Raw genomic sequence first — 19,106 nt, forward strand, 5'->3', positions numbered from 1 at the left:
TATTTAATAAATATTTTTCTTATTTGGAGGTTTTAATTTTAAGTATGTGGTCTACTCTTTTTGTATGATTATTTGCTCAAAAAAATTTTTAGTCAGCAACACACCTCATAAAAATTTAATATGTTTCAGAGCTCTCTTTACTGTTCAAAAAAGCACAAATCAGGCATTCTTGCCTTTTGAAGGTGGCACCCCTATAACTGGGCTCTCCCTCTGAGGAAGGCGCTTCCCAGCCTCGTAGAGAAATTGCTTTTTTTAAAAGAAAATTACACTCGAATGGAGGGTTGTCTCAGATGGTTTCTCCACTCACAGAGAGTCTGCACATAAACCACCCGGAGGTGTCACAGCTTTCCCAGTCATTGGCACACTTCTTTCTTTAATCTTGAAAAAGCCCTCCTCTCTGATGTATCTTTGGCTTTCAGGGCAGTAGAGCAGGACAAAAGTGACCTGGCTGATGAAGAGCCCTGGGTTTGAGTCACAACTCTGACTCTCCCTGAATATATAAACTTGCATGACTTAAGTCACTTCTCTGAGCATCATTTTCTCATCTGTGCCATAAAGTGGTTAAGCTTTACTTCCCAGGGTTCTTGCATGGATGTGACAGAGCAAACCTGAGGACACTGAGCCTGAAGTGAGTCTCCACTGAATACTTATCACCTACGAGCCTCTGAAAGACATGGTTTGCCAAGAGAGCCATCACTGGGTTCATAGCTTTCCTTACTTGAACTAACACTTAGACTTCCCAGCCATTCTCCTTGACCTGGCCCAGAGATTTGCACCTGTGAGCTCTTACCTGGTCAGAGTCTACAACCAATTGCTTTGAACAATAAGCAAAATGTATTCGTAGTGGAAGAAAATTAGCCCTGACTTCCCCAGTTATGTTGTAGAAAAAAAAAAAAGATGCACAGCCTAAAAGTTGAGAATTATGATGTTTTGGAGGGCAGTTTTGACAGAATTGCTGAATACTTAAGCCCCAGAAGATAGCCAACGTCTCAGGTGGCTCTGAGGGACTGTTCTGAAGAGAAAAGGAAGGATCCAGGATATACAGGAGTTTTTGCAACAAAAACCAGGTAATGAGACATTAAAAGATCACTTTTAACTAAAGAAAACCAAACTTCTCAGGTTAATAAATCTAGCGCTTTTCTGTGTTTGGGAAGATGCAAGAGTCTGGACTCATTGAAATGATTCCCTTGATATTCACCTTAACTATGTAGGGCCTATTCTTCCCCATCCTGAATCCCCTCAGGGTGCACCGGGAAGGTGGTTGCAGTGGTTGACGGCCTGATGGCTGCAACATCCTTTGTTTACTGACAAAGCAGGCAGCATTCTCTGTCCACAGCTTCAATCAAAAAATACTTGTTAAGCACTTTCTATGTGGTCAGCCATTGTTCTGGGCATTGAGGATAAAAAAATAAAGACAAGATGCTTGTTCTACTAGGGCTTACCTTCTATTAAAGGATAGAGGCAATAGGTAGGCAAGCGAGTAAACAAGAAGTTTGTATCAGTTAGAGATTGATATAACATAGAAGATTGAAATACAGCATTGGGAAAGAATGCAGGGAGGTTGGTCAAAGAAGGCCTTCCTGAGGAAGTGACATTTAATCTGAGAATCAACTGATGAGAAGGGCCTGCCCACGTGAGAATTAAAAGAAAAAGCAAAGGTCCCAAAATGGAAATCAGCTTGGCGATCTCATGCAACAGAGCACCATGGTGGTTGGCGTGTTGGGGTGAGGATGGGTTGTTTAGAGATAAGTGTGAGAAAGGAAGAAAGATCACACAGTGCCTTACAGACCAGGGGGAAGAGGCAGAGTTTTGTTCCAAGAGGAAGTGAGCTCACTGAAGGATAGTAAACAAGGAACTGTGATGATATTTTTCAAAGTCCACTCGATCCACCCCTTGTAGGTCAAGGACAAGACAGAACATCTCTTTGATGATATTGTGGAGGTCCAGAAAGGGGAAGGGGGTATCAGGCTGTGAAGTTCATGGTGGAGATGGAGAGAATGGAACAGGTTCTGAATATATTTTGGAAGTTGGATTGACAAGGTGTAGGGGGTAAGTATGGTACAGAGAGAACCAAGAGTAACCCTATAAGGTTGGTTTGGCCAAGTGGGTGAATAGTGGTACGGCTCACTGAGAAGAGGAAAAATGGGGAGGAATGGATGAAGGGACGGAGAGAGGAATAAATGGTGTTATGAAGCAACTGGAGCTCAGGACAGGAGTCAGGACTAGAACTATGTAAACAGGAACTTCTTTCTACCCCCAGGGCTGAGCGTCATGCTATATACAGCCCTGGTACCTCGGCAACTCGAGTTCATGTGGTGGAGACAAAAGCACGCTGCCTTAAAATTTCAGGTCTGTTGCTTGATTCATGAGCCTCTTAATTTCTCTGAACTTCAATTTCCTGTCCTGTAAAATTGGAATAAGACTCTTTAGGAAGTTCCATCGTGGCACAGCAGAAACAAATCTAACTAGTATCCTGAGGACTCGGGTTCAATCTCTACCCTCACTAAGTGGGTTTAGGGTACAGCATTTCCATGAGTTGTGGTACAGGTCACAGATGTGGCTTGGATCCCGTGTTGTTGTGGCTGTGGTGTAGGCCAGCAGCTGTAGGTCTGATTGGACCCCTAGCCTGGGAATTTCCATATGCCACAGGTGCAGCCCTAAAAAGCAAAAAAAAAAAACCCTTATTTTGCCTATTCCACAGTGTTGTATCAAAATTAGATATGTACAGAAAAGTATTTTGAAACTGTAAGCCACTGGTCAAGCATGAGTTTTGTGAAAGGATTATGACCCCGTGTTAGAAGGTAAACTTTATGAGAATAAGGACTCAGTCTATCTTATAAGGGCATCTCCAGCACCTAAAATGGAAGTTCTCAATAAATTTATCTTAAATGGATGAGAGAATAATACCAGATTCTCACAGAATGGAGAACTCAGGGTCATAAATGCTGAAGATCCCATAACATAAAGATGTGATTAGTTTGATACACATCTGCCTGCTCCATAGCCCAGGAACCTATTTTATTCACCTTTGTAGGCCCACTAAAGTCCAGCACACAGTAGGTATGCAATGAATCCATTTCTCTGTGAACCACCAGCATCTACCTCTCAAGCTCTGTGCCTCACCAGATGATGCATTGGGCAACACCCTTCTGCTTCCAGGACCTGCAGACTCACTGTTCCTCTCTCAAACCCAGGTACAAAGTGTGCACCAAAGAGAAGAGGGAACGTGGGAAGCCTTGGGATCAACAGGCACCTCCTGTGAAGAGCTAATTGCCTGAGGCAAGTGGAGTGGGGATGTGAGGATAAAAATACCCACCTCCCAGGACTGACCTACTCATTAGCCTATTCATTAGCACAGCTCGTTCCCAAAAGGGAGTTGTTTTACGAATGAACAAATACATTCATGACTATATATTAAGACACACACTTCAAGATTACAAAGAAGAATTCTTTTTTTTTGTCTTTTTTTTTTTTTTTTTTTTGTCTTTTTGCCTTTTCTAGGGCCGTTCCTGCGGCATATGGAGCTTCCTGGGCTAGGGGTCTAATTGGAACTGCAGTTGCCGGCCTACACCAAAGCCACAGCAACTCGGGATCCAAGCCGTGTCTGTGACCCACACCAGAGCTCACGGCACCACTGGATCCTTAACCCACTGAATAAGGCCAGGGATCAAACCCCTCAACCTCATGGTTCTTAGTCGGATTCGCTAACCACTGAGCCACGACAGGAACTCCAAGAATTCATATATTTAAGAAGATGAACAGGGAGTTCCCAATGTGGCACAGGAACCATGAGGTTGCGGGTTCGATCTGTGGCCTCGCTCAGTAGGTTAAAGATCCGGCGTTGCCGTGAGCTATAGTATAGATCACAGACACGGCTAGGTTCCCCCGTTGCTGTGGCTGTGGTGTAGGCAGGCAGCCATATCTCTGATTGGACCCCTAGCCTGGGAACCTCCATATGCCACAAATGCAGTCCTAAAAAGCAAAAAATAAAAAGATGAACAGGATTATTAAGAAGAATTTCAAGCCTGACATAGACTGTGTCCAGCTATGCCCCTCCCACCACCAACTTCACTGGATACAAGGGCTTGCATAAGCTCTTCGCTTTGAGTGCGGTATATAAAAGACAATGGAAAATGGAAAATGGGAAGCTCCCAGTACAGGTGCTACCTGGAGGCTGCAGTCAGCTCCTAGTCTCTCCAAACATCATGTCCAGCCCCTCTTAGCTCAGCATTTGGGGATTCACTCTCCAAAATTTAAGCTCTTTAACTCAGCACGTAGCATGATGAGAAAAAGGTGGGTTATCTTCCAGGACCCCAAGGATAGTCTCCTTGTCTGGAGCTTGATAAATTCTGAACATGATTTTTGTCTTAATGTGGGGAACTTTCTCCCATGGGTCACAAAGTTATCATGATTATACTGGAACATTCCTTGCATCGTAAAAGTGCATATTGGACTACTTAGGAGTGAAACACCATGATGTCTATCCTCAAGATAGCTAAGCAGAGAAAAAAGAAAGTAGAAGTGGAAAATTGACAAAGACTGCTAATCTCAGTGATGGAAATATGGATGTGTATTATGTTATTCCTAGCTTTCTATCTCTTTGAACATTTTCATTATAAAAGTAGGAATAAATCAGAGTTCAGTGGTTAATGAACCCAACTAGGAACCATGAGGATGCAGGTTCAATTCCTGGCCTCCCTCAATGGGTTAAGGAGCCAGCATTGCCGTGAGCTGTGGTGCAGGTTGCAGACCTGACTTAGATCCAGCTTTGCCACGGTTGTGGTGTAGACCGGCAGCTACAGCTCTGATTTGCCCCCTAGCCTGGGAACTTCCATAGGCCGCTAGTGCAGCCCTAAAAAGAAAAAGAAAAAAAAAGTAGGAATAAATCAAAGCTTTATTAAAGAGGAATATCTATCTGGGAAGATTATTTGAGAGGATTAAGTGAGATGCTAACACAGATGCATAATAGATGCTTAGGAAATATTAAGTCCACTAATTCATGAGTTCACACATAGGCACACACTCTTAGCATCTTCTGCTTTGAAGATAGACTGAAATCTTCACTTTGGGTCAAGACGATAAATTCTATAACTTAATTCTGTTTCACAGCCTTGTATGGGAGTTCTGCATCCGAGATCTCTTAGGCAAAAAGACTATGACCTTTGTAATGGTGGCCGTCCTGGAGTTTCCCATCGACCATATCTTTTTAAAAAGAAGGATGAGGCAGAGATAAAAAGCTGCACCTTTGAAGTGAGACAGCTGTGGGTGTATCCCCATTCCTGCACATAATAAAAGCTTGAAGTTGGCAACTGACTGACTTGGTGGAGCTTCAGTTTTTGTGGCTTCATGGCAAGCTCATCGTGCTGCCCACAGTGATGCCCAGAGGATGAAATAAGCGCTCATGCACTAAGGGGCTTAGACCACAGCACAAGGCAGGTGGGAGCCATGGTAACTGCTACCTGCCCCCAAGAAGGCACCAGGACTAAGCAGAGGAGCTGACTGGGGTTTGGATTTAGGCAAAAGGTGATTATTATACACACAGACCTTTGGTTAGCATCAGTTATTTTGCTTTCTATTTATTTGGTCTTCTTTTCTTGCTTTAAGGAGAAAATGAAAAATGACAAGAAAAGATTATGTCAACAAACAAGCCACTTTTAGGACACATCCTGGAAGCAGGACTCATTCAAGACAAAAGCGACTTCTAGCCCAGTTGGCAAGACAGGACTTGGGGTCCTCATTTTACAGCTCAGGAAACTGAGTCACCAACTGGCCAGAAAGTGAGAGCGTCAAGCCTAGCCCTGGGCAGTGAGGGTGATCCGATTGTGGTGGCTGTTTTGTCTGAACCAAAGTTTCTTGATGCAGAGGTGGGAAGAACAGACAGGACAAGAAAGGAGTGCATGTCCTTCCCTCCTCCAGCCTGGAAGTGGCCAGGCCTCAGGCGAGGAGAACCTCCCAGCTGTGCAGAGTCAGGCAGGATCTCGTGTCCAGTGCCCAGAGTGGCTGATTCACTGAGACAGGAGTTCAAGTATCCACAGTCCTCTGAAGGCCCAGAGCAGAGCTACGAGGCCTCCCTGGGGTTTGTGAATGCTCTGAAACAGCAGACAGTAAATAAGACCCAGGACGAAGGCTCTGGAGCGCTGAGACACTGCTTCTCAGAGAGGCGGGCAGATCAGATTTTTTACTGCCCGCCTATGGGTAGGAGATGCCCATATATGGACCCAAGGCCATGGGGTAGGGATGAGGTCCTCCTGGGACACTCAGTTCACATGCCAGCTCTGCTTTCTGTAGAGGAAGGATGCTTCTGATGGGTGTGTGTTCCTGCAGCCCCGCTGTGTGTCCCGAGACCAGAGCAGCACCTAAGCCCATGAACCGTCAGGAATCATCCACAGGGACCCAAAGAAATGCCCTTGTCCAGAACCTGGAGGTGAGCCCAGGTCTTTGAGCATATAACCTCCAGCCCCCACTTCTGACCCTCCCAGAGGCACCTGCTCATTCATTTGCTCACTCGTCCTTGCCACAAACATCCACTGAACATGACTCCACTCCAGACACTATGCCAGGTCCCAGGGGCATCTGAACACTGCAGCTGATCTCCATGCAATCATTCCTTCACTCACTCACTCATTCATTCAACGGACCTTTCTGAGCATTGCTCCACATGGTAAGTTCTAGAACTGCGGCAGGAGGAAGCAGATCTCCTCCCTGACCGCCCTAAGAGTCTCAGGGTGAGAGGGCATTCGGGGAGCCAGGTGACCTCCATGTAAAGCCCTTGAGCTTGAGCCTCATTTCTTCCCTATGAAATGTGCATTATCCTCCTTCTCCCACAGAGTTACTGTGAGGTTCCGAAGTAAAAGACGCGAAAACTCCACTCCAGTTCCCATTGGTTGGTAAGTGTTCTTGGGGAGAGAGGAGGTTTTGTAAATTCTCCCTAAGCTATTTACCTACAGACAAAGAAGGCACGAAAAAGCCCTATCGAGTTACTTGCTCACAAATGGGGGGAGGAGGAGTTTCATAAAGAGACCACTGTGTCCGCGGTGACTTATTGAGTGTGGGAGGCTGTCAGGGCAGGGCAGAAATCACTTCCACTTACCTTCCGAGAGCGTTTTGTGGTTTACAAAGGCGTTTTTGTAATGTGTACAGCACCTCGGCAGGAGTCAGCCTCGCTCAGGTGGGGTTCCGTCAGGAGACAGAAGGTGCTCACCTGGTTTGCCCAGCCTGGAGGCGAGAAACGCAATTCCAATATTTGATTAAGATGTTGATACCTGAGAGAATACACTCAGAATAACTGAATTCGCACTTTGAGAAAAAGACCTATCTGCGGATCTCTCCCGACCTGATATCAACCAACGCGCACGCGCTGGACGCTGTCCTCCAACATTCCTAGACAAACCAAACGCAGGCCCATCGGTAAAGCGCCTTGGCAGGTGGTAATTTTCCGTTAGCTGAGATCAGGGGAGAATGGGATGGACGAGAGGATGTCACAAGGGAAGGTTTGCTAACCTCTGCCAGAAGAGCAGAAGTTGTGGAACAAAGCCTTTTCTTGTGTACACGCCCCCTACCCCTTCCCAAGGTAAGAATCTCGGCGGGATGGAGGAGGGTCAACAGCAGTCCTGCCCTCTGATTGGATCCTGCTCAGTGCCTCCCTGAAACCTCATTGGTCTCCGGTCCTCCCGTCATCCCGTGATCAAGGGTTTCACCCAACCTGCATCGAACAGACACTTCCTCACTCTGGGACCAAACTGTCTAGTTGATAGCAAGTCTGTCTCTTTGTCTGTAATTGCATCTTTTTTTGGCTGAATGTTTCTGGTTCGCACTGTTGTCTTCCTGATAGCCATAGATAGTACAGCTCTCGGTCATGTGGAAACATGGGGACACCTGTTGCCTTCCTCTAGACACCCTGCAAAGATGCCTGCTGCAGATGTCCCTAACTGCTGGCTGGCGACTTCTGTTTCTTCATCAGTGCAGTGTAGCGGTCACCTGATTATCTAGCAGGAAAGTCTGCCCCTTGTGAGTACGTCACCATGTTGTGTTATTTCCTGTATTCCAAAACCAAAACAAAACAAAAGGCGTGTTCTTCTCTATCTGGGGGAGCCTGTGGCTTTCTTGGTGACCATTTTCTGCTCACTCCTGTGGACTACCCCTCCACAGCCAACACCACATTTAACCTCAAGATAACACCAGGGCGTGGCCAGAACACAGAGCTGTTTAAATTTTTTTTCAAAGGAGGAGAGGAAGCTGGTCTTGACCTTCACCTCATCCTGTGCCAAATGGACTGAGACCCTACAGTCAATCGCTTGGCCTCTCTGACCCTCAGTCTCTTCATCTGTCTATAACCCGGATATTTGCTCTCTCTTCATCTGCACGGGCTGTTTCCACTTAGACTTTGGCCACAACTCCATGCAGCGATCAGCTCTGTGCCTGATGCCACAAGAAATCCAGTCGCCACAAGAAGTCCGCAACTTTCTAGTAATGGTATCTGAAGATGGGTGGAGCCCTGGGAAGAAGGTCAGCTCATGCAGTGCACCAAAGCCTTCCTCCAAGAGGCCCCTATGTTCTAAGGTTCCATCCAGCATCCTCTCTCTCACCATTTCCCCTCCCCCTGAACCCCACCAGCCTCTCCCTATACACAGGCCCCCCTTCAACACCTCCCCACCATAGAAGATGAGGACATGCTCCTTGCTTCTTGAGAACATCTCTGCTCCAGACATTCTTTCTAGGCCTCACTTAAAGGAGTCACCAGACAAAGATGGTCCCTTCTAGAAGGAAGAGGTGAGGATACAAGTCGCTCCTCCTCTCCAGGAGGAATGCGAAGAATAACAACCTGGCCCTCCCTCACCCCACGTTCTGCTGAGGACCAAATAAATGAGAGGGGGCACAAACGTTCTTGGGAAAATGGAAGAATTAATCAAATGTAAGGGGTGATGGTGGTGGTACTCGCAGCCCTGTGACATTAGAGGTGGAAGACTGACTTGTCCAGTGTTTTTCACACACTTTCAGCAACAGAACAAGAAGAAATATATGTATTTGTCATCTAGACAGTACATACACTCCCCCCCCCCACAAACACACAACTGAAACAAAGTTTTCACAAAGCCCACAAAGCCATGTCTGCCTAACTGCGAGCTCTCTACTCTACGTTTTTCCCTTCCGTTGCCTTTTTTTCTCTTTTTTTGTTTTCTTTTTAGGGCCGTACCCATGGCATATGGAAGTTCCCAGGCTGGGGGTCGAATCAGAGCTACAGTTGCCAGCCTATACCACAGTCACAGCAACGCAGGATCCAAGCCATGTCTGCTGCCTACACCACAGCTCACAGCAACACCGGATCCTTAACCCACTGAGCAAGGCCATGGATCGAATCCACATCTTCATGGATACGAGTTGGGTTCGTTACCACTGAGCCACGATGGGAACTACCCCTTCGGCTGCATTTTAAGATGCTACTTGTGGCCCACAAAATTTCTTTCAAAACCCACCAACGAGCCACCAGCCTGACTTAGAACTCTGGTGTGGTCCCACTCTCATTCCATAAACATGAAGAAAACAAGGCTCACGGACCGTTTTATTTTTTAACAAACATGTCCTGCCTACCTACACGCTCACACAGTATGCTAAACTTGGGGAATGACCAGTCCACTCTCTCTTTAAGGACTTTATGGCCCAGCAAAGGCCTGATAAAGAGGCGAGTCTGGGTGATGACTGGCCCAAGCTCACAGCACTCCAGGGCAAGGAGTAGAATTAATACTACCCATAGTTTTCTTTGCTTTTTTTTTTTTAATTGCTTGTTTAGTTTAATTTTGAAAAATAACAAAACTTTTATTCTTATTGTATTTTTAAATATTTCCATTTGCAACCCCAGATGATGAAAAATAAATCATTCCTATAAATGTTCATGACTTTTGCTCTGTGTATATAAATCTGCTAGAGCCTGAGGTCAAAGGAAAGCCGCAAAAGAGAGAATAGTACGCCTTCGAGAGCCAAAAAACACAAGTTTCTAGTTTTTTATAGCATTTCATAGCTTAAAGTATGCTTCTATATAACACTGTGTATTTTATTTTGATATTCACAATAATCCCATTGTTTTATTCCCATTTTATGGGTAGAAAGCTGAGGCATGGGCAGTGACTCATGCAAGGTCATTCAGTCAGCCAACAGCAGGCGTAATAAATCTTTGATAGGTTGTGAGAGGAAATAAAGAAGCAGCCTAGGCCAGGCCCAGATTCCAGGGGGCCTGGGTTTTTCTTGAGGTGCCAGTTACAAAATGCCACTATCCCACATAAATTCAATAAATTTCAGGTCATTATAAAAATCATCTATATATTTCAAAATATCATAAACATTCCTCACGACCTTTGCTTTATCATCCCTTTCCTGGCATGGACGTCTATTCCGGGGTAGATGCCAGAAAGCAGTGCTCCAAGGCCACTCCCAGCTTCAAGTCTCCATAGAAAAGACCCCCAGGGCATAAGCCGAAGTTTCACTGTCTCCCAGCCTCCTCCCAACATGGCACTGACTCATATTCTCTACTCCCAGAGTGGGTTTCCTTCTCCAAACTGTTTATTTATTCCTAGAAATTCTCACAAGGCTAATGACAAAAAAAACCTGGCATTTGTCTAAAAAAGCCCAGACTGCAAGAAAGCACAAAGCCCCTGAAGGGACAGTTGTGTGAACTTAAGCGAGGGGATTTCAAACCCCACTTGCAAATCAGAGCCAGAGGTCATTGTGAGAACTAGACGGGAGACAAGTTCAACTGCAGTTGATCTTTGCAAGACCTAGATCCTTGCAGAAAAAAATAATAAATAAATAGAACAAGTACTTCCATTTGTTGGGCTTACAGAAGAATTCTCTTTCTAACTTTCCTTTGTCTGTCATTAACATACACATATTCACACACAAGCAGTACGAGCCGAATTTGAGATGCATTTCATCAAGAAGAGTTAATAAGTTAATAAAGTTGTTTATAAAGGTCATCTCAAGCCCATGAACCTGCAAATTGTTTTCCATGTAGAGGTAGCTCCAAAAGTTATTATTAAAATATTAAATGCAATGTTATATTTATTTTTTAAATGTCAAATTTTCAGCATAGAATGGAAGAAAAGACTGAAAAGCCAGGCAGACGCCTAAACAAGAAGTGTTTTATGGGAGTCCCTTGGTGGCTCAGTGGGTTAAAGATATGACATTGTCACTGCTGTAGCTCCAGGTCACTACTGTGTCATGGGTTTGATCTCTGACCTGGAAACATCTGCATGCCATGGGCACAGCCAAAATATATATATATTTCATGTGTCACTCAAAGAAATTATCCTATAGGAACTAAGTACCAACTGACCAATGGTAGTTGCATGACCCTAGTTGCATGTTGAGAGATTACTCTTACAACAGAGGAAAAATGGGTTGGAAAAGAACAAAACCAGGTACAGCCTGGCCAAATATTGTAATATTCCAAAAGCAAATGATGATTGTCCAGAGGAGGTGAGAGGAGAAAATTTTCCACAAATCTTTTATGTTTCTGCATGTCTTGGGAGTGAGGCACTGAATGCCCTCTGTTCTGAACTTTCTCTTCAAGGACCTTTGCATGTCTAACTGTCTTGGAAGAGGGTCACTCCAGAAAAAGGGAAGGTCTGCTTGCTGCAAGATGATGATACAGATAGTGTCTCCCCACTCCTCCCAGAGGAAAGAGCAGGCATGCTTACTGCCCAGTATAAAGAATGTGGGTTCCCTAAGCTTGGGGTTCCTCCCTCTCCTGCCATGTACTCACTGTGTGGGCATGTGTCCTCTGGCTATCACTGAATATCCTAGGGGAATTGGGGATTAGGGAAGTGGCACAGTGGTACTAAGATTCTGGCTTCTGCTACTCCTGTGAGTGTAAGTTGTCCCTTGCCTACTACACTAAGATGGCACTTGTCTTTGACCCATGAGATTTATGTCTTCTACTAGCACCAATGAAACCATGGTGGGCTTAACTGCTCACTCACACTTAGGGGGAAATCAACAGGCTTTTCACAGTTTTTGACACTGGGATATACTTGTTATAGCAGGGATGGAGAGAAGAAAATGGGTGTGAAAAAATTTAACTGCTTTTTGGCAATGAGAGAAGAAAAACATTAAATTTTAAATAAATATATTCTCTCTCTTCAAAACCCTCTCTTATTTCCAAGGATTTGTCTGTGAATCTACTCAGTGTTTTGTGGTGCTGAAAGAGGTATAAATTAGGGGGAAATGTGAGGGGCACAGGCAATTATGAGACTGATTTGTATCATAAAGAATCCAGAGTAGATCATGAAACAAAAGGGGAGGGGGGAGTAAAAAGTCCTTGTGTTTGGAAATAGTAGCAAGGGTTGAAGAGTTTTAGAGCTTTTGGGGGGAAAAAAAAGAAAGGATTTGCTCAGGGATAGTTGATAGGTAGGTAAAGAGAGAGAGAGATAGACAGATGTAGATGGATGAATGGATGGAGAGATCAATAGATAGAGATGAATGGATGGAGGGATGAAAAGACAGCTAGTTGTCTAGACTGATTGATTGAAATGGATGGATGAAGAGATAGCTAGTTGGCTAGATTGATTGATTGAAATGGATGGATGGATGGAGAGATGATAGATAAATAGAGAGATATAAAGATTGAAAAAGAGAGAGAGAAAGAGACAAAAATGCAGAAAGCAAATTTCAAAGTTTGCTGTGTAATATGAATAGGACCTGTCTTTAGTTTTGTATGGAATTTAGTGAAGGTCAGGATTATTTAAAATTTTCATTTTTGTTTGCCAACCTGCTTATTTTTTCCCCTATGAATCCAAGCCAAGGTTAACTTCAAGGCAAGAGCTAGCAGGTCAAGATATATGTGGGTTACAGGTTAAGAATTACAAAACAGCAATTTATTAGATGTGCCAGTTTAAAAAAAAAAAAACAGAAATCTATGATAGCACTCAGGTTTCTGGCTTAAATATCTGGTTTTATGGGGTGCCATTTACCACACCACCAGGTAATACAGTAGAGGAGTAGGTTTGAGTGAAAGTTATAGGGTTTGAACTTGAACCTGTTGAGTTGGGAGGGCCTAATGGGTGTGCAGGTGGGGTGACCTGGGCTGGAGTCTGTGCAATGGAGTTGGATGAGAGGCTATTGCCAAGGGTGGATCCCCGGAGCTCCCCACAAAGAGAGTGAGATGGAGGGGGACCAGGAGAAGGGGTTTCATGAAAGTCAGGAGGTCACATGTCCAGAAATCAGATCAGATACTGGTACCAAGAAAGAAAAATTTCAGGCTCATTCCATCACTTTCCAGTCAAGCTAAAAAACAACCAATAAAAATAGCGATGAGATATAAAAGACTTTGAAAAAACATAACCCTATTCCAAAACAAGGTCTAAAGCCCTGCAGGCCACACATGGAAGAGAAACACGGAGCAGTAAGTGGGAAGGGAAGCAAGGCCCGCAGGCTCTGGGCCATCAGCCAGCAGGGGCAGGCGGACTTCACAACTGAGATGGAAAGAGGCCCGTGTCGTGTGATAGGGGCCAGTGTCAGGCTCACTGCAGGAAACCTGGAGCCAAGAGAGAATCTCCCACACATGAGAGGAGCCTGAGAAAGCTGTGAGCACTGCCCGGGGCTATGGCCAATATAGACCACCGCCTGGGTCAGCCGGCAGCAGGGGCCATCCCAAGGCCAGCGGGGGTCCTCTACATGCCTGCAGCACCCTCTGTGTGGTTCTCCCCTCTGCAACACAGACTATGTCCCCTTGGCCTTCCAGGACTCCCAGCTCTGTCATCTCGCCTCAGGGAGACCTCCAGACTCTGCCTGGGTCCCGCATCCCTGCACTGCATCCTGGAAGCTCCAGGCAGCAAGCTGGGAAACCACAGCCCACGTCACGAGCTTGCCTGCTCTCAGGGACCACAGCCCTGTGCTGCCGAATGTTTTGTGTCTGAAAACGTGTTTCTGATATTCTGTCCTGTTTTTTGTTCTATCAAGTGCAAGGTTAAGTATGGTTTCTGTTACTCCATTTTAACCAGAAGTGGAAACTCTTTCTATGACTTTAAGTGCCACCTGTCTGTGAGCTGTTGACCCTCAGTTCATACTTCCAGCCCTTGCCTCTACCCACACTCCAGCTGCCTCTTGATATCTCCACTTGGATGTCTAACAGGTATTCAAACAAGTAACACCTACAAGAGGCTTCCAGATGTATTGCCCAAAACATGTACCTGTTCCTTTCCTCCCTTGCTCTGATTTCCCTTCCCTTAATCTGTAGCATCCACGTCTTCTCGCTGACACCAAGGAGCCCCAATCCTTCCCATTGCCTCACCAACCACTCCTCACTCACACACACAGACACGCTTGCATCCAGATAATCAACAGCTTCAGCCCCTAGTTCACCAAAATACTAAATGCCTTGTTCTCTTCTGTCCCCAGCATTTGTGACCTGGACCTCTCTCTGTACACTCTTAGTATGCTTGCTTCTCATCTTTGTCTCATTTCACATGGTCTGAGATTTAACAAAGCATAAGAGACAATTACTTTTTATGTAACACACACCAGTATTTTCTAGATCCTGCTGGAAATACCGTGACTTCCCTGAGCTCTGTCTTCTAAACAAGACTGAGATGTGCGCCTCCTCCTCCCGTGTATTCCCATATCGTAAATTGAGAGGCCCAAGGTTACCACCAAAGTGGCAGTTCCCACTGCAGTCAGTGCTATTCCTGTTACAATCTGATCTTTTCCCTGTTAATGTTTTTGCCACCATATCAGTCAGGGTGGGCTGGGCTCTGCTGCAGTAACAACCAACCTCCACATCTCAGAGGTTTTAAACACAACAAACATGCAAATGTTTACCTCCAGGGCAGGTAAATGGTGGCAGGACAGGGTGAGGGGAAGGGCTCCATTGTCCTAATCACTCAGCAGTCCAGGCTGAGGGACACTTCAACTACATGCACGTGTCCAGAAGTGAGAAGGGAAAGAGGAAAATCACGTGCAGATTTTTCGTTTCAGCCCAGAAGGGCCACACGTCACTTCTGTCCAAATGTCATTAGCCAAAGCCAGTCACATGGCCATAGGTGATTTCAAAAAGGGCAGGGAAACACAGATCTACCATGTGGAGCAGGATTTGGTCAACAGCCGTAATGACTCTCACACTTTCCCATACAATTTGCAAGAGGAGGTAGGGCAGGAGAAGGAGAAGAAAGACCACAAGAAGAGGAGAAAGATTAAAAACTGATTGTGCTAAGGGATTCAAAGACTTCCATTTTCTTCACAAGAAGTGTGCTCCTGGGTAACTTACTTAATCCTGCGACATTTCCATTGCCTCGCCTATAAAGTAGAACTAAGAGTATCCGCCTCACAGAGTGATTGTGGAGCCTGAACTACGTCATCTCTGCACATGCTCCCCCATGCCTGGCACAAAGTCAAATGCTCAGTCAATAATGATGATCTGCCTCCTGCATTACCATTTTCAAAGCACTTTCAGGTCCATCAGCAGCTCTGACCCTCATAACAAGCCTAAGGTCAGCAAGGGGGGTGATTAGTATTGACGTTTTACAGATGTGGAAATGGAGGTTCTCTGAAATCCAGGAGCCCCGGCAGCTGCCCACAACTACTCACATGTGGCCCAGGGGGCAGGAAGGCTGGACCACAGGGCTGCAGACCCTCCCCCAGTGCTCTTTTTCTCATGGCCTCCTCTCTTCTCCCTCTATTTTCTGGGGTCTTCTTTTAAAAAACCACTTGTGGTGGGTGCTTATTTAGGCATATATCAAAGTGAATGAGTGAAAAATCAGAATATTAACTGGTGAACTCAGCCCAGGCCAGAAGACATAACACCTGTGTTATCAGAAGCCAGTAGAAAGGCCCTGGAGGTATTTCTGGAACATTTTGCACACATGTGAATGCAAGGCTCCCTCGGGCTGCACACAGAAGGCAGACGTGCCCAAGGACCTCAGGGGTTCCCGGGTGGGATCATAACCCTCCCAGAAAGGAGGTAGTTTCCTGCAGGGCTGAATGCATTGTTGCATTTGATAAACATTAAACCATCAGTGGTGTAAAAAGATGAGCTATGCTCAAAGGCAGCTGGAAACAGATGCCACGCAAATACCTTTGCACTTCCATCTGAGGCTGACTTCTTAAAAGTGAAAGTTAGAGCAGGTTCTCTCTGTATTTTTGTTTTTTGGCCACCCCCTCGGTATATGGAAATCCCAGGGCCAGGAATCAAATCAGAGCCAGAATGGTGACCTATGCCACAGCTGCAGCAATGCAAGATCCCTAATCCACTGCTCTGGGCTGGGGATCAAACTGGCGCCTCCATGGAGACAAGCTGGGTCATTAATTCACTGTGTCACAGCAGGAACTCCAAGTTCTGTCTTCTAACAAACTTAGAGAACCCAGACTCTCCAGAAAAACAAATGCAAGCTTGTCGCCTCATCCCACCAGCCCTAGACAACCGCCTCTGGAGGGAGGGTCTCCAGGCTCTTACCCTCCAGTGAGCGCCTATCAGATGCAAGGGAGACAAGTGGCTGGGCTGGTTGAGAGCAAATTCCACCTCCCTTCCCAAAGCTTTGGAGCTTTCCAGAAACCCATCTCTAGAGCCCTTGCTCCCAGCAATTCTGCCCTAAGAGCTCCCACCCACACTCCTCTTTTACTCCTGCCTCATGATGACCTCACAACTGCTCGTTGGTGTACTTCCGATTGTTCAGGGTATAACAGAATACGCAAAAATGCATTCCCCCCAAATTCAGGAGATCCCAGGAAACCTAGGTGGCAGGTGAGGCTGAGCCTCAAAGAAGGGACCTTGAGCTTTGTGCTGGAGGCAGGGGTGGGGGAGCATGCATAGTGGGGTGTAGACCTGGGGGGGGGTGCATGTTGGAAGACAGCAAAGCCCAAGGGGAGAAGCCTGCCGGGCGGGTAGAAGCTGGGTGCTAGGAGATAGAACTTCCGACCTTTACTCCCAAGTCTTCATCAGTGTCACTAACTTCACAACGGTTCCCCAGAGGCACAGATCTGTTTGGATAAATGCAAAGGCCAAGGGGCTATGGTCTGTTTCCCAGTCGGCCCAGAAAGCCAGGATAGTACACAGGGTTACAGTAGCAGAAAGAGAAAAGAGTAAGAGTTTGTGGAAATTCCGTGGAGGACTCTGGATTGTCACCACCAAAGCTCTGGGGGTTCAAATTCAGTCTCCCCAGAGCCCCAAGGGACTGCTGAGTGACTCGTGTGTGTTTCTGTAGCTCAGTCTTCCCTACTGGAGTGCAAACATCTTGAGGGTGGAAATCAAGTCTTGGTTGTCACTTTCACACACCCGCCCCCACTCAGTACCTCTGCACACAGTTGGAGCTTAATGATGGCTGAGGCACTGAGCTGTTTTCACATACCCCTCTACAGCCGGCACAGCGCACTAAAGACCAAATCAGGGACTGAAGGAGCCTGGGACAGCCACCAGGGCCTGAACTGGGAGTCTGGAGAGCGTGGGTTTGGATCGTGTCTCAGAGGTTTGCCAAATATGCCACCAGAACCAGGTGCTTAGGCCCCTGGGCCTCTGATTCCACGTAAGTAAAATAAGCATTACAATCTAATCAAAGGACCACAATATTAGCTACTCGACTGAGTACATTGATAGCAAAAATGAACACAGAAGAAAGTCATAAATTTCATCTTTTTATTTCTATTTTTTTCTTTTATTTAGGGCCACACCTGGGGCATATGGAAGTTCCCAGGCTAGAGGCTGAATTGCAGCTGCAGCTGCCAGCCTACACCACAGCCACGGCAAAGCAGAATCCTTAACCCACTGAGCGAGGCCAGGGAACGAACCCACATCCTCATGATACTAGGCAGGTTCTTAACCCATTAGCCACAGTGGGAACTCCCAAGAGTCATAAATTTTAAACTGTAATGCATATGATTGTTTAAAATTCCTTTTAGTAGTACTGACACTTTGGGAAGGTAACTAGGAAAGAAATGAGTTTCAGGACAGGCCACGCGTGTCTGAGAAAATGTTCTGGGCAAGCACCACCACTTGAACACGATGAACACAGTCCCCTGAGGTGCCTGCAGGAACGTGCCCTGTTCACCACCCTTGCATCCTTTGCCTCCCATGCCCGCCACCATCTCTGTCTCGGTCCCTGGGAGTCTCTGTATCACTTCTGTGTCTCTGTCTTGCTCCCTAACGCTGCCATCCTGCACCCTTGGCTGCAGTATCTGTCTCTGTGTCTGAATCTCTCTGTTTCCATTCCTGGTTTTTGCCCATCATCTCCTGTCCCTCTGCCTCTTTTGGTCCTTCTGTCTCTCTTGGTCTCTCTCTCTCTGTCTCTCACTGTCTTTCTCTTTTGTCCCCCCAAATCTTTGTGTCTCTGCCTCTCCTTGCTTCTCTCCTTCGTCTGTTCCTCTCTGTACCCTTGCCTTCTCTCTGCATCCTCCACAGCCAGGCCCCTGATTCTGTCTCTGTCTCCCTGGCCGTCTCTCCGTGGGGGTCTGTCTCTCTCCTCTTTCATGCTTTATTCCATGTGCTCGTGGAGACAGAGTTTCTGCCCGCGGTGTGACCTCTCACTTCAGCCTCTCCCTCGACTCCCCACACTCACATGACCATTTCTCATCAGAGCCCCTAGGTAGGTATAAATCTCCCTTGTTTTCTTTAGACGGAAGCCGGGGCTTGTGTGCAGCCATGACGCGCAGTCCCAGCCCAGATCCAACGGGCGGGCAGGCACGTGCCTGGCCCTGCCCTGCCCTGGGGGGCGGGTACCCTGGCTCCCCTTCCCTATGGGGAAATCTGCTCAGGGAGGGTCCCCCAAACAAGGCCACCCTGTGGTCCCATAAAACATCAAGACAGCATTTATCTTTCATCACCCTCAAGGCGGTTAGATTTTTGTAGTTTTTGGATTATCCAAACTTTTTTTTTAATTTTTTTTATTTGCTTTTGAGAGCCTCACCCACATCATATAGAAGTTCCCAGGCTAGGGGTCGAATCGGAGACGTAGCTGCCAGCCTACACCACAGCCACAGCAATGAGGGATCCAAGCTGCATCTGTGACCTACACCACAGCTCACCGCAATGCTGGATCCTTAACCCACTGAGCGCGGCCAGGGATTGAACCCACAATCTCATGGTTCCTAGTCAGATATGTTTCTGCTGTGCCATGTCAGGAATTCCAGAT

The 19,106-nt window shown here is 46.3% G+C and overlaps 1 protein-coding gene across 41 annotated transcripts in view; it reads right to left on the reverse strand.

Annotated features, from left to right (window-relative positions):
• RAB28 (RAB28, member RAS oncogene family) overlaps positions 1–19,106 on the reverse strand; it is a 561,352-nt gene that overhangs the window by 382,354 nt on the left and 159,892 nt on the right. For 39 of the 41 annotated variants that reach the window (XR_014811799.1, XR_014811795.1, XR_014811792.1 and 36 more), the window contains one exon: positions 7,091–7,215. Coding sequence is in view for 4 of the 41 variants with exons in the window: in XM_084970629.1 (XP_084826755.1) it covers positions 7,112–7,215 (104 nt within the window). In the remaining 37 variants the exon portion in view is untranslated. Of the gene's footprint in view, positions 1–13; positions 7,216–19,106 lie in introns of those variants that run through there. The other 2 variants (XM_084970627.1, XM_084970634.1) reach the window with 2 other exon arrangements.

Source organism: Sus scrofa, chromosome 8 (assembly GCF_054392235.1).
Source record: "Sus scrofa isolate SSC_HxYL_T2T_F1_AM1 chromosome 8, Sscrofa_HxYL_maternal_Yorkshire_Landrace_v2.0, whole genome shotgun sequence".
Taxonomy (NCBI): Eukaryota; Metazoa; Chordata; class Mammalia; order Artiodactyla; family Suidae; genus Sus; species Sus scrofa.